Source organism: Vigna unguiculata, chromosome 4 (genome assembly GCF_004118075.2).
Source record: "Vigna unguiculata cultivar IT97K-499-35 chromosome 4, ASM411807v1, whole genome shotgun sequence".
NCBI classification, from domain to species: domain Eukaryota; kingdom Viridiplantae; phylum Streptophyta; class Magnoliopsida; order Fabales; family Fabaceae; genus Vigna; species Vigna unguiculata.
The window spans coordinates 37837690-37852618 of record NC_040282.1 but is presented as its reverse complement, the minus strand read 5'-3'; the positions used below and the strand labels follow the sequence as shown (position 1 = coordinate 37852618).

Sequence of the window (14929 nt, the reverse complement as noted above, 5' to 3'; positions counted from 1 at the left end):
AAGGATCATAATAACTAAATGTTATTCTGAATATATTTATAAAGAATGATTAAATATGTTTTTTGTTCAAAAGTGAAATTTGAAATTAATTTTTTGATTAATTTATTTTTTTATCTTTTAAAATATGTAAATTTAGTCATTTTAACTAAATTTTGTTAAATTTATCTAACGTTTCAAGTACATTTTATGATAATATTTGAATTGTTTACACTTGACACATTTTCGTTTTAATGTTAACTCAAATATTATCATAAAATGCATTTAAAATGTCAAATAAATTTAACAAAATTTGGTTAAAATGACTAATTTATGTATTTTTAAAAATAAAATACTACATTAGTATAAAATTTAAAAAAAAAACTAATTTTAAAATTCGCTCTCCAAAAAAAAATATATTTAATCCTATAAAGAATAATAATATTTCGATACACCTTTTATTTATATTAGTTATTTGCTGGACTTTTTAATTCAAAAATTTTCCTTCGTTAATTATTAATTCGTGAAACAAACACCCCTTACGTTATTAATTCTAACATTTCCGGTCTTCACTCCACGTACAATTATCATATACAACTCAAAAAAAAACACGTATGTTTATATTTTTAATATTTATCACAATTTCAAAATTTATCCTGCATAATTTTGTTTATCTAATTATATATTGTATATGTAAAAAATGAGTTAAAAAAACTTATAAATAAAAGAATATTAATATTTTATTCGTTAAGTTAAAAGTTTATAGATAAAAAAAATTAATCATTCAAATTTTATTTTATAAAAATTATTATCATCTCTGAAATATTTTCTACACCTTAGTTTTGTAAGTAATTTATCATTTTTTTTATGATTTAAGTTTTTCCCACTGATGCCGGTAAGGATAAAAGTAATAATTTATCCATCAAAATTTTGTTTGAAATACATTTTTCTTTAATCCCTTTTTATTTTTAATTTATTGCATGTTTGTATGGCTAAGAATCTATATTTGCATGTACGGTTTGATAAACAAAAGTAAAGGTATGCTAATAATAGTCATAGTGATACTCTTTTTATACGATGATTAGTTTTTTTTTAGCATGTTTGATTTTTCTATTTAAGAACTTGGTATTTTTATTTAGACAAATTAGAATTTCAAATAATGTAAATGTGGTTATAATTTGATAAAACATTAGAGCAAAATATCTTCTCCATGTGAGATGTATAGGGAGAAGGAAAAATTATTTCATATGAAATTAGAATCAATCAAAAAGAGTTATAAGAATTTGTGATCAAATTATCTTTAAAGCAAAAGGATGATAAACTCCTAACTCCTATCAAAGATAGATGGAGGAGGGAGTTCTAAGGAGAATAAACACATTTTAAAATAAAAATCATGCTTGTGTTGTGTTTTATAGGGTTGTTAGTTGCGCCTTCCCCTTTTTAGGTTGTCACATGGAAGGAATGGTTAAGGAGGAGCCTAGTTCAAGGGTGTGTTTCTTACCACACCCCTCTTTTGCTAAGAAGACTCCCTTAGAAATGGAAAGGAAAGTATCTAGTGGGAGGGAACTATATTCACGTTTGGAGGAGAGAGACTACCTCTATAATGATTTTGTAATGAATGGGGAATATTCTTCCTTTACATCATCATTAGAGTTTTCTAGAAGATACATTTTGCATTTGGTAGATAAACCCCTCACATTTTGTTAGGTAGTCTTTCCCATCTTCGTAGTTTTGCTAGGAGGCTCTTTCCATTTACCATCCTACCACTTGTAAAGGGTTGATTAATATTGAGTTTGAGAGGCAAATTTATGAGTTTTTCTTTTGTGAAAATGTTCTATTCTTAGTCTTATCTTGAACCTTGGTTTAAGTTGCAGCAACTACCACTTATCTTAGGTAGTTTAGTATGCCAAGTGGCATGCCTTATTTCATCCTTTATCTCTTTTCTATTATTTCCATATTTTCCTTATTTCAATCAAGTTCTTTTTTCTTTGTCCTTTATGCTTTCACACCTCTTATGTTAATTTGTGTTGTTTTGTTTCCTTGTTTCAATTGAACATTCTCTTCTCTCATTTAAGTTTCTTTGAAGTGTACATTCACATCTAAATAACATTTTAGGTATTTCAACGTCTAGTGAAAATTTTCTTGAAACTTTCTTTAAAAACATTATCACAAAAACATTGCTCTCATTAAAATTGTAAGATGAACTTACATAAGTGAGTCACTAATGTGGGATCTACAATAGAAAAAGAAAATGAGATTAATATAAGAAAAAATACAATAAAATATATAAAATATTACAAGCAATTAAGAGAAGAAAGAGAAAACAAGCATTAAAAGAATGATAATTTGAAATTTGAAATTCAAATAAATAGATTTAGATAAAGGAAAATGTTTTGATTAATATCTTTTAATTTAAATTAGTATTTAGAAAATTTCCGACGTTTAGAAATATCTTTTGCATAAAGATAAAAAGATATTTATTTATTATTTATATTCAAAATTTTATAATTGAAATATTATAAATATCTGATTTTTTATCATATTTTATTCTAGACATAGAGTATATAAACAAAATAAAATCAAATATCCTTCCATATAAAGTATTTTTTATATTTTCGAAACCCAACATATCATCAATATTGGTTGTATTTTTGTATTTCATAAGTGACGTTTATAATTTTTGGAGTCTAAATAAAACTAAAGTTTTATTTTTCAAATAATTAACGCGGTGACATATTGTCTTAACTAATTCCATAGACGAATCTATCTTAGTGAAAGCAAGTGACTGAGATGTTGGGTGTAATGTCTTTGGGCCATTTGTTTATTTGAAGATTGGGCCTATGCAATCACCATAAGGCAATGACTTCTTACACCCCCATCATGTTCTTCCTGCATCCATCAATTTCGGAATTTTTTTATCTAGAACACAATAAACAATTCTGATTTTTTTTCTTCCGAAAAGCAGATATCCTTCCCTTTTATGAAAAACATTTTCCGGAAAGTTTTTAGTGTAATGGGAGAAGAAATTGATGTTTTTCAACCATTTTAGCAGTATTCTTTCCCACTTTTATCCATTTTTTTATCTAATCTAATCATTAGGAACAAAACACCAATTAAGGTTTGCTTTATATAGTAGTGTCTTAAAAAGAGTGTCTTAAAAGTTCAAACTTCAAGTATTCTTGCCATGTGTGTTCCTTCAATTTAATTTTGTTACTTGGGCTGTGCTTGCACTGAACATCTTGTTACATATATATCATTGCTTATATTTTTATATTTATTCATAAGCTATTAAGCTTGCTCTTGTAACTTCCTTTGAAGAGTAGTTTTGCTTTGAAGGATATCAAGTCACAAGTTGAAGCAACATTCATTCTTCATGTTTCATTTTCTTAATCACAAATAATCACAAATAACCAAACTCCCAAAATACAAAATATCTCATCATGTCCTTTTTTTTTTTCTTTTTCCAATTCATGATATGTTATTATTTTGGTGGCTTAAAAGTTTCACTTCAAATGGTACTTATCTCATCTTCCCATTGTGAATGGCCCAAAATGAATCTTACCATCTCCAAAAATTCTAGTCCAAACAAGATTCTCATGAAGCATGACATGTGCAATTCATAATACCAACAAAGGGTTGGAATCATAGAATAAGCAAACGTTAATTTTTTGTCTTAGCAGTGTGAAAGAGGCAAGAGGGTTACATAGTGACAAATCTCGTGGTCAATTTTACATTTTGTTCTTGTTTGCTCCATCCACCTTGTTCACTTTCTTCCTTTTCTTCTCATTTTTTTTTTTCTTTCTTCTGTAAACTTATCACTTTCCTTTTGTTTTTGTGGCTTAGGAGCACACGTTGTGTCCACAATAAACTTTGTTTTCATGATTTTACAAGAGATTGTAACAAGAAGAAAACTACTTTTAATTTCTACTCCAATTTGAAAATGATACCCCAATAAGAAAATAATCTCATAAAAAAGAAATGGATTAAAAGCTGAAGCAAGTTGGCGAAAAAATTATACAAAAATCTCTTAAAAAATTTAAGTAAATTTGTGATTTTTTTGTTATATTGTTTAAATTATTTATTTCTATTTAATGTCAGACACAATTTTATCCTTCAAATCTTAACCCGGTTGAATTATAAAAAAATCGTCTACATTATGTCAAATTCTGATAAAAACAATGTGTGTAAAATTAAAACCATACCAACTTATTTCCACATATAAATACACACACCTTCAGTGTGGGATGATGTGCTAATTTGAGAGGAGACTAATGAAAAGACAACTTTACTTCTTCTTTTTTAAGCACATAAATAACTTTACTTGATTCATTTAATTAAAAGTATTGCTTACAAGTGTTTGTTAAAAAATCAAAGAAAGTTTTTGCTACAAATTATATAAAAAATATTTTTATTTGTTCTAATATTTAATTATTAATTTCAGACAACATTATAACATTTGTTTTGAATAATGATAATAACGGACATGAGGAAAAGATTTTATAACAAGAATAATAAGTGATGGTTTATACACGGATAAGTAAAAAAATAAAATTTAAATATGTTTTTGTCTCTTAATTTTAAATGAAAATTGGAATTAGTTTATCTTTTGATTCAGTTTTGTAAAGTTTATTTAATGTTTCAAATGTATTTCATGATAATATTTAAATTATTTACCTCGTTTGACATATTTTTTTTCTTCAATATTAACAAAGAAATTATCATAAAATATATTTAAAATGTCAAATAAACTTAATAAAATTTAATTAAAAAAACTAAATATAAGTTATTCACAAGTTGGAAAACGGAATTAGACAAATATTTTAAAAATAGATTAATTTTGATTTTTACTAAAAATTTAAAGAATAAAAATATATTTATCATAAAAAAGAATTATGATAATTTTTTCCGTAGAAGAATTATATTTCTGTGTGCCTATGGCAGGTAGTGGTTGGTGTGTTCCTTTTCCAACCGTCCATGTATCTTTAGAGAAAAAAAAGTGTTTTTATCGTCTTCGTATTCATTACATGAAGTAATAACGTCATTAATTTGTATAGTTACTCCCACGTAACAATTCATTCATTTTACATCAAATTTAGGCAATAAAATTGGTTGATGAGATAGAATTAATTTCTAATAGTCACATCTTAGTTTTTTTTAGTTAGCGTGTGCAATACCGTAGAATATCTAGATTATTCTTTTAAAGAGGCTACATTTATGGAAAAGATTCAACCAATTCATTTATTTAATCATTATTATAACAAGTTTAATATACTTTAAATTATCAAAAATAGTAATACATTTTTTTTAAAACTAACTACTTTTGTCAAAAAAAAAAAACATTAGTTCATTCGGATAATCACATTTAAGCGATAAAGTTAAGAATAATTTAAATATAACGTCTTTAAAAAAAAATTCTGATAGATAATATCTAAAATATAGTTATTAATTCTAACGATTTCAATAAATTGAAGGTCGAAACAAATATAAATATCAACATCTAAAAAAAGTAGATATCAAAATAAAAAGTATTATAATTCTCAATTAATGAAAACTTATTTATCCTTGAAATAAGTAAAATAAAAGGATTGCTGAAAATAATATATTGAATTGAATCAAACACCATGAACTTTATTGCAATGAATCAAAAGGAAGCTCATCCTTAAAACCTACCATATCTAGGTGAGATTTGGACTCCAAATCATAGCAACATTGAAATCTAAAATGTTAAAAGCTTTGATGATACTATTTGCACAAGTTGTGCAAGAAACCAACTTAGTTGATTGAGATTGATCGTGATACATGATTAATGGCATTGTTTTTTGGGAACCCATCATCAATTTCCCTTCTGGTTTTTACAAGGTGGGCACACACAAAATATTCCCTTATGTGCACGATATGAAAAAGAATCTTGAAAAACTTCAATTTTTGAGATGAAATTTTCCCTTTTAGCAAGGTAATAAAAAACGGCGACGTTTATGGATGCTAGAGCACGTTATGTGTTTAAATGTGGGGTAACCTTGATCAATAAGATAACACTAGTTAAATATTCAATTGTTATCATCAATCAATGGATTAATTAGGAGTGATGACCTAATAATGTTGGTTTGCTTTATTGAATTTATCACAAATTTCTTTGTCAATTGTGGCGTGAACTATCGACCATTCAAAAGAGTAACCACAATTCATGGCTATTTAATTAAACATCACTTTTCCTAACACACAAAAAAAAATGATTATCAAATATTTAGATATCAAATACCCTAATAAGAGGAAATCAAAAAATAATTCATCGATCAATTAAATAAATACATCAAACAATACTAGTATTGTGAGGTGAAAACATCGAAAAGAAACCAACATAAAAAGAAAAGCTTTACCAAGAACTAAGAAGTAAAACTCAAATATCACACCATGAAAATTCTCTCTCCCTAACTTTATCTAGGGAAAGTGTTCGGAAAAAAAATCTTGGTATTCATTAATGGAATGAAGAAGAGAGAATTGATGAAGGGACCCACGAAGAACAGGTGGAGAATGGTTATTGAAGATTTTGTTTGGTTTATCCTAATTTTTACTTTGGTTGTGTATAATTGTTAGCATACGTTGCTTTCATCGTCCACAATGGTCTCTAATATCTGTTACTGTGCCAACGCATAGTGAGGCCACAAGTACCTAACTCCCAGCTAAGCTTTTGGAACTTAGAGTTAAGCAGTTACCTTCCTCCAACTATAATATCTCAACCAATCAACACCCTTCTCAATTTTCTCTCTCTCTCCAATAAGTGTTGATTTTTCCTAAATAAGGGAAAGTGTAGTTGCACCTGTTTCTGTTTACCACTTCTGTGTTCACAGAATTTTGAGTTTCTGAGGAGAAAAATGACAGAAGAGCAACCTAAAACAGTAGAGTCAGAGACAGCACCACCTGCTGCTGAACCTGTTCCTGTTCCTGTTCCAGAGGCTCCAAAGGATGTGGCTGAGGAGAAATCTGTGATTCCAGTGCCCTCTTCTGATGACAAGCCTGATGAGTCCAAGGCTCTTGTCTTGGTTGAGAGTAAGATTTTCTTATGTTTGATTCTTCTTATGTTGTCATGTTTTGGTTTGGTTCAGACTAATATAGTGTTATGTTGATTCTTGTTATGTTCTCATGTTCTGGAAGTTGGGGTTAGTTGTATTTGGTTGGTAAAAAGACCGATTGCAGAAAAAAGAAATTGAAATCTGTGTTTGTGGAATCTCTCTGCATATTTTTGTTATGCTTTGTTTATCTTCTTGTTTTGGTTTAATCCATTAGGTTAACCAATTCTTTGAGGAGCTGTGTTTTGTTTATTCCAAAGGGTGCTTTACTGTATTATCTTGAGAGAGAAAAATGATTCTTTTTCGTAATTGCTTCTTCTGAATTTATTTTTAAATTACATGGTTGTTCACTGTTTTTGTACTTGATTGAATATACATGTTTTTGTTATGATTCTCTTAAATAGTTATAGAAATCAGTGAGAAATGGATATTATATCTGAACATGTTTTTATAATAATATTCCTAACCCCCTTTTGGAGAAAAAAAATTCTGATATTGGATTGTTTGGTCGTTTGTTGTTGGTTGTACTTGTTGCCGTTTTCTGGTATTTTATCATATTCCCTTTTGCTGAAACTTTTTGTTGTTGTAGTTTTATTCAAAACAACGTTCTCATATTGTTCTGCATCTTTTCCATTTCTATTAGCAAGTGACAGAGTGGTCCTTCTTTAAATCCAAGTCTTGTACATCTTATTTTGGCATAAATTTCTCAAACCATTATCACTCATTTACAACCATTTTAAAGGCTTCGCTCAGAAATCCAACCTTTAATCTTTTAGGCAAAAGAGAAAACACCACCACAATAGTTTTCTTGTCATAATTTTTGTTGTTGTTATGTTTATTATTGTTAATTTGGTTAAATTGGCAGAGACTCAAGAAGTTGCTGAAGAGAAACCAAGTGAGGGTTCTATAAACAGAGGTTTGTCTTGTGACATTATGACATTTAATTCCCCTTTATGTACCCTTTTGTATTCTGAAATTACTTATTATGTCATCATCCTCATTTCTCTTCAGATGCTGTGCTTGCAAGAGTTGCAACTGAGAAGAGGTTATCACTGATCAAGGCATGGGAAGAAAGTGAAAAATCAAAAGCTGAGAACAAGTATGAATCTGCATCCCTTTTGGTTCATATTTAATGATGTGTTTAGATTTAACTAAAGATTTGTTCCGGTACATTCAATAAGTTCCACACAATATTTCGAAAACGTGCAATGATCATTGTTCATTGTTCCTGACGATGCTATCGGACAAATTTGGATCGTATCCGAACATAATTAATCATTTAGAAAATAAATGACAGATATTTACATTTAACCTAAGATACTAATTTAAGTGAAATTATTGAGCAGGGCACATAAAAAGCTTTCAGCAATTTCAGCATGGGAAAACAGCAAGAAAGCTTCAGTGGAGGCAGAACTAAAAAAGATTGAAGTAAGAACTGATTTCATTGCCAATTCTAACATGTTCTATTTTCTTCTATTTCACATTTTCAAATCTTGGTTTCTTGAGATGCTTTCTGCAATGCATGTGGTCAAAGAGAGGAACAAACTAAAGTTAATTTTTGACTTCTGCATGAGTAGGAACAATTGGAGAAGAAAAAAGCAGAATATGCAGAAAAGATAAAGAACAAAATAGCTACAATTCACAAGGAAGCTGAAGAGAAAAGAGCAATAATTGAGGCGAAGAAAGGAGAAGATGTTTTGAAGGCAGAGGAGACAGCTGCAAAGTATAGAGCAACTGGAACAGCTCCAAAGAAACTCCTAGGATGTTTCTAAAGCTTCAAACATAAAACACTGTCGAAAACAAAAAAATGTTGATTATTATTATTGTGTATCTTTGACCATTAAAGTATCATGCATGAAAGTGTGAGTTTCTTTAGTATATATGATGTTGATTTAGTGATGTTCATTTATTATGTGTGGAAACCGACACATTGGCCTGTATATATCAACTACTTTGTGGATAAACACATTTAATGATTCAATCTCTGCATTAGTTGCTTCTGCCATCAATTCATTCACCTACTTCACCATCTCTCAACTATTTCAATATATGCTTAAAAGATGAAACCATCTGGTAAGTATAATTTATACCATATGATATCAATAAATTTTGTTATTTTTATTTTTTTAAAATGAAAAAAAAAATGTTTTTCTTCACTACACGAGCATGTATTATTGTATTAAAAAAATTGGAGAATTAGAATGTAAGGATTTAGAAAATATCTAGGAGGACAAATAAAATTTAAAAATGGAATTTTATTATTTTATTATTAAAATTATTAAAAGTTTGAGTTATAAATAGAAAATTAGTTAATCAAGATTATTTTATCATTCTTTTAGAATATATTATTTCTCTTCCTTTGATCTATGTGTTTCGATTTCAGACAACACTATAGGAGTTCTAGAACAGAGGACAACAATTATACCTAATCAAAGTTTTAATCAAAGAAATTTTATTTTTTGTCTTGAGTATTTTATTAGAAATTTGCTTGCACGAGAGAGAATACATGCTTACATGTGACTCTTTTGATTTCAACGTGAGAGTTTGAGTCTATGGAACCAATAATATCTGCATAATGTAAAATCATGTTTTACTCAAATAATCTAGGAACCAAGAATAACAAGTTTTCCCTAAATAAATATCTTATCTAACCTTGCACAATTATTTGTGTTTATTTTTCTCATCTATCTTTCTAATAAAATTTAAATTATAATTAGAATAATACTTTATTTTGAGTAACATTTAATTTCAATAGTTTGCGTATAATTTAGTTACTTATTTTAAAGTATTAAAAATATTTATAAAAAATAAATATTTTAAAATCAGATAGCTTTCTATTGGGTTTATATGTATTTTCATACGTGGGTTATAGTTACCGATAGATTGTGGTTTTATACATATAACATTGGTCTTACACATATAAAATATTTAACATCATTTTTAACCTAAAATCTTAAGATAATGGGTTAACTTTATATTTTTAAGACAATGTGAATCTTTCACTAACACTTTTATTCCCAACACTTTCATTGACACTTTAATTTTAGCATAACTTAATTAGTAGAAAATTAAAAAAAAATGTTTTAATATAAGTAAATCATTTTAAATTTTTGAAACATAAATTTTCCATACAATTAATTAAGTAGTTTGGAGTAAATAGGGCGTTGAAAACGAAATCAAACTATTTTAAATCACCAAACCGAACCAAAAATGAATGCATGATTTTTTAAGTGGAAATCAGAATTTTATATGCTCTTAAATAAAATATTGTCAGTCTTGAGAGGGTGAAATTAGATATGCAGACTTTTTCAATGCACATGTGTATAGATATTTCGGAAGTATTAACGTGGAAGAGGCAACACCTTTAGTGTTAAGTTCAAAGAATTTGAAATATATTAACTTTCAACTTAAAATTGAAATTTTAAATTCCAGGAGAAATTTAATTAAATTTTGCTTTGTGATGTTTATAGTTCTATAGTTCGAGATTGATACGCCCTGCATGAGCAAGTTGAGGCCCACACAAGTAACAGCAATCTTGACCAACATCACAAAATGTACAAGAGTTATCACTTCCAAAGAATTGGTTTAATTACATGTATATTACAAATACTGTAAACTAATTTATGTCATTTTTTTTATAAAATATAATATTCTCTCTTTTTTAAGAATTTTATAAAAGATAAGCAAGTTTTTCTAATTTTTTTTCAAATAAGAAATGTGACTACCATGAGTTTTTGCTACAATTTCTATAGTTAGTTTAATAAAATTCTCACAAAAATGTTAACGATATTTGCATCACCAAAAATACTAATTAAGGTAAGAGATACATATTCACTTTATTCTAGTATAAGTGTTAGGAGAAAATATATTAATCCATTTATTAATAAAATTATTCTTTCAAATTCTTTAATATTTTAAAGAAAAAAAAACGGAAATTGAAAAAAAAGAGTGAGATCTAATAAGTCATTTATTATTATTAGAGTATCAAAACAATTTTGAAAGACAACAAACTAGTACAAGTAAGCAACATACAAAATGTAAATTTTTATTGGCATTATAAGATGAAGAAAACATAAAACACATGTTATACAAACATGAATGTGTTGACAAAGTGATATCAAAAGAGATGAATGTGAAGTAAAACAACAACACCATATTACAAATCAACGATCACCAACATGATTGCAGTTTATACCACATGTCATCAAGGAAACAAAAGTATGCATATCTCCATGATTTATAAATGAACAAAGGAGTAACAACTACCCAAAATCCAAAAACAAACCCAAATGTCATGCTCACAAAGAACCAATTCACTCCATGCCAATCATTCTTTGTTTTCGAGCGATCAATAAATGGAATTTGCTGGATGGAACTGCAATTAATCGGTAGTGGTGGACCACACAAATTATTTCCAATAAAGTCGGATGCTTCAAAGCTTTGAATTTGAGTGCCTATTGGAATTTCTCCCTTTAAATGATTATGAGATAAATCTAGGTTGTTGAGAAAGCTCAAGTTTGATATGGTTGGAGGGATTTCTCCTGATAATTGATTCCTTGAGAGATCAATGGATTCTAATAATCTCATATTACCAATACTCGGTGGAATTTGGCCGGACAATTGATTCTTGGATAAATTCAAATATATCAAACCATCTAGATATGTGATTTCTCTAGGTATCCCTCCTGATAAATTATTATCAGACAAATCAACATTTGTTACCAAGCCAAGAATCTTGCTATACTCTAAAGCTCTTCCTTTTATCCATAGGATAATACTGATTGCATCATCCCTCTCATTTGGCACATATACACCGTTCTTTATGATCAAATTTGAACTTTTGTACTTTTGCAACATGGATTTCAAGTGGTTGAAACAATTTGGAATATTTCCGGACAAACTATTTTGTGCAAGGTCCAAATCTTGAAGAAATGTCTTATTACATATTTCATTAGGAATGTGACCAGAAAAATTATTTGATCGAAGGCGAAGAATTTTTAATCCTAACAACCTTTCTCCAATCCATGTCGGAATAGTTCCAGAAAGATTATTTTCCCCAAGGTCCACAGATATCAATTGAGTATTCTTCTTCAAAGTTATAGGCAATATTCCTGATAACGAGTTGTTACGAATGTTCAATGACTCTAACGAAGCTAAAGAGCCCATGGATGAGGGCATATTCCCAACAAAATGGTTGCTTTGTAAATTCACATCCATCAATTCTGGCCATTGTATCCAACAATTAGGTATTTTTCCTGATAGGTTATTGGACGCAAGATTGAGAAGATGCAAGTTAAATTTCTTGAATTGCTTACAACATAAGAAATCATTCATGGAAGAGAATGAATTACCCGAAAGATCTAACCATTGAACTTGATTAGAAATATAAGGTAATTTTCCGTGCAAGTGATTAGAGCTTAGATCAAGGGTCAAGAAAGATAATGGTTTTGTCGGAGAATTTTCAATCTCACCTTGAATATGATTGTTGGATAGGTTTAAATATTCAAGAGAATATAAAGCCTCCCAAAAGTAAGGGGGAATATAATCCAGAATCTCTGTATTAGACATCGCTAAATATTGAAGTTTGTTTTGTAAGTGAGTCCATGATGGAAAGTTAGGGCCTAATTGCCAAGAGCTCATATCCAAATAGGTAAGTTGAAAAGTAGGATGCCAATTGGGACCTACTTTTAAAGTCAAGTTATTTCCTGATGCATAAAACTCATCCAAGCTCGTAAGATTTGAAAGATGATCTTCCATTACAACTCCTTCAAAATGATTATCACCAATATCAAGGTATGACAATTTAGAGAGTGATTTAAGACTTTCGAATGGATTTCCACTGAGTTGATTTGATGACAAAATAAGAGCTCTCAATGATGAAAATTCTCCAAGTGATTTTAGATGTTCTCCATCACCTTTGTTGCCACAATAATCTAGTGTTAGATTGCTTGAAAGGATATTGTATGATAAATCAAGTCGAACTAGAGAATTCAACTTTCCTAAAGAAGTTGGAATTGAACCTTTAAGTTTATTTTGTGATAGATCAAGTTCGATTAGAGAAGTCACCTTTCCTAAAGAAGTTGGAATTGGACCTTCAAGTTGATTGTATGACAGATCAAGTGTAACTAGAAAAGTCACATTTCCTAAGGCATCATAAATATTTCCTTGTAAGTTGTTGTTTGATATGTCCAATAACTTGAGATGAGGAAAACTACTATAAAACCAATGAGGTATAGAAGATGAAAATGAATTTTCCTTCAAATCAAGATTTTCAAGAAGTGTGAGGTTTTGAAGACCATCAGGAATTTGACCTTCAAAGTAGTTAAAAGATGAAAAAAGAGAAACAAGTTTCTTCAGTCCAAACACCCACTTTGGAACAAATGAAATTTTAGAATGATAAGAAATGTCAAAAAGATCAAGAGTAAGGAGAGATGAAGAGTTAAGAAATGATGGTTGATTGTAGTGAGGAAGTGTACATCCTGACAAATGTAGGTGCAGCAAAGAAGAAAGAGCTTGGAGGGTGTGAAGCAAGTGAAATGATTGGGATAGGTTTGCACCTCCTAAATCAAGATATTCAAGCTTTGTAAGCCTTGACAAGCAGTCAACATTTTTAGGAATCGAAGTTAGATCACTTCCAAGGTCAAGATACAACAAATTAGAGAGATTTCCAATTTGAGAGGGAAGTGTTCCAGTGATAGCACAACTTAGGTCTAGATACGCCAAATTGGAAAGATTTCCAATCTGAGGAGGAATGTTGCCGATGAATCCAGAAAAAGAGAGGTCCAAGTGAATTAAGGTGGTCATTGAGCCAATAAAAGAAGGAATTGGCATACTTGCTTTAAGTGACCAAATGTTGCTGAATGTAAGATAACGAATTTTGGAAAGACTTGATAGCCAATTAATATTTTCAAGAAACAGAGATTGTGGATGATATCCGTCTTTGAGGTCAAGGTGGAGCAAATTGGAGAGATTCCCTATCTGGGGAGGAATTGTTCCGTTGGCAACATAAGAGAGGTCAAGATAGAGCAAATTGGAGAGATTTCCAATCTGAGAAGGAATATTCCCCATGAATCCAGCATCAGAAAGATTGAGGTGAGTTAAAGAAGTCATTGTTGCAATGAAGGAAGGAATTGGAGTAGTTGGAAAATGATTGCCGCTAAGATCCAAGTAATTCAAATGCTTCAAATCAACCAAACAAGGATTTATCTCCCCACCCAATGCCACTCTATTATACTCTTCCCATGCTTCTTCGTAATCTGCTTCATATAATGGATCAAAAAGGCTGTAATTGAAATCAGGAAATGAAGTGGTAAGGTGAAGCTCTGCAACATGAGATGTAAAGTTGTTGCACACAACTCCATCCCACTCGCAGCAATTGGGATTCACAGAGGTATTCCAAGAAGAAAGCCTATTTGAAGGATCTGTGAGATTATGCTTCAACTTCAACAGTGTCTCTCTCTCACTTTCAATGCACACTGTCTCTCTGCTAATACTAAGGGAAATCCAACAAAGATGAAGAAACACCATAATCAAAATGGAGGAATTCATTTTAAGAGAAGCTATGTGTAGGATGCACAAGTGTTTTCTTTTTTCACTAGAAAGAAGTGGTTATGGCTTTTTATAGTGGTGCAATGCCTTTTTATGTTTACGTTGTCTATCTAACAATTTTAATTTTCTACACTAAATTTATAAAATCAAAGTCACTATCATTTTTTTTTTTTTAATTTAAAACTTAATTGACTAGGAGCAACATGATTTTAGGTGCTAAAACTTAATTTGAGAGGGACCCAAAAAAAACTTTATTTAAATTCTACGTCCACAGAAAGAGTTCAGTTCAAAAGTCTGTCCTTTTTTTTTCTGCATTTGGTTTACCTGCAGTGAAATAT

The 14929-nt window shown here is 29.4% G+C and overlaps 2 protein-coding genes across 2 annotated transcripts; one reads left to right on the top strand and one right to left on the bottom strand.

Annotated features, from left to right (window-relative positions):
* The first annotated feature begins 6607 nt into the window (after window positions 1-6607).
* LOC114182314 (remorin) lies at window positions 6608-9052 on the top strand. The gene is made up of 5 exons (XM_028069164.1): window positions 6608-7023; window positions 7909-7959; window positions 8055-8142; window positions 8390-8471; window positions 8621-9052. Exons 1-5 carry the CDS (start codon window positions 6849-6851, stop codon window positions 8813-8815), a joined length of 591 nt encoding a protein of 196 aa, XP_027924965.1. The 5' UTR covers window positions 6608-6848; the 3' UTR covers window positions 8816-9052.
* Window positions 9053-11146: 2094 nt separating this feature from the next.
* Window positions 11147-14607, bottom strand: LOC114182728 (receptor-like protein EIX2). Its single transcript, XM_028069662.1, has one exon. It carries the CDS (start codon window positions 14589-14591, stop codon window positions 11214-11216), a length of 3378 nt encoding a protein of 1125 aa, XP_027925463.1. The 5' UTR covers window positions 14592-14607; the 3' UTR covers window positions 11147-11213.
* Between the last annotated feature and the right edge of the window lie 322 nt (window positions 14608-14929).

Bases quoted from the DNA above. Each gene is read 5' to 3' on its own strand.
- LOC114182314 (XM_028069164.1), top strand. From the start codon at position 6,849: ATGACAGAAGAGCAACCTAAAACAGTAGAGTCAGAGACAGCACCACCT. The intron at 7,024-7,908 runs GTAAGATTTTCT...TTAAATTGGCAG, and splicing joins GGCTCTTGTCTTGGTTGAGA to AGACTCAAGAAGTTGCTGAA. The intron at 8,143-8,389 runs GTATGAATCTGC...ATTATTGAGCAG, and splicing joins AAATCAAAAGCTGAGAACAA to GGCACATAAAAAGCTTTCAG.
- LOC114182728 (XM_028069662.1), bottom strand. From the start codon at position 14,591: ATGAATTCCTCCATTTTGATTATGGTGTTTCTTCATCTTTGTTGGATT.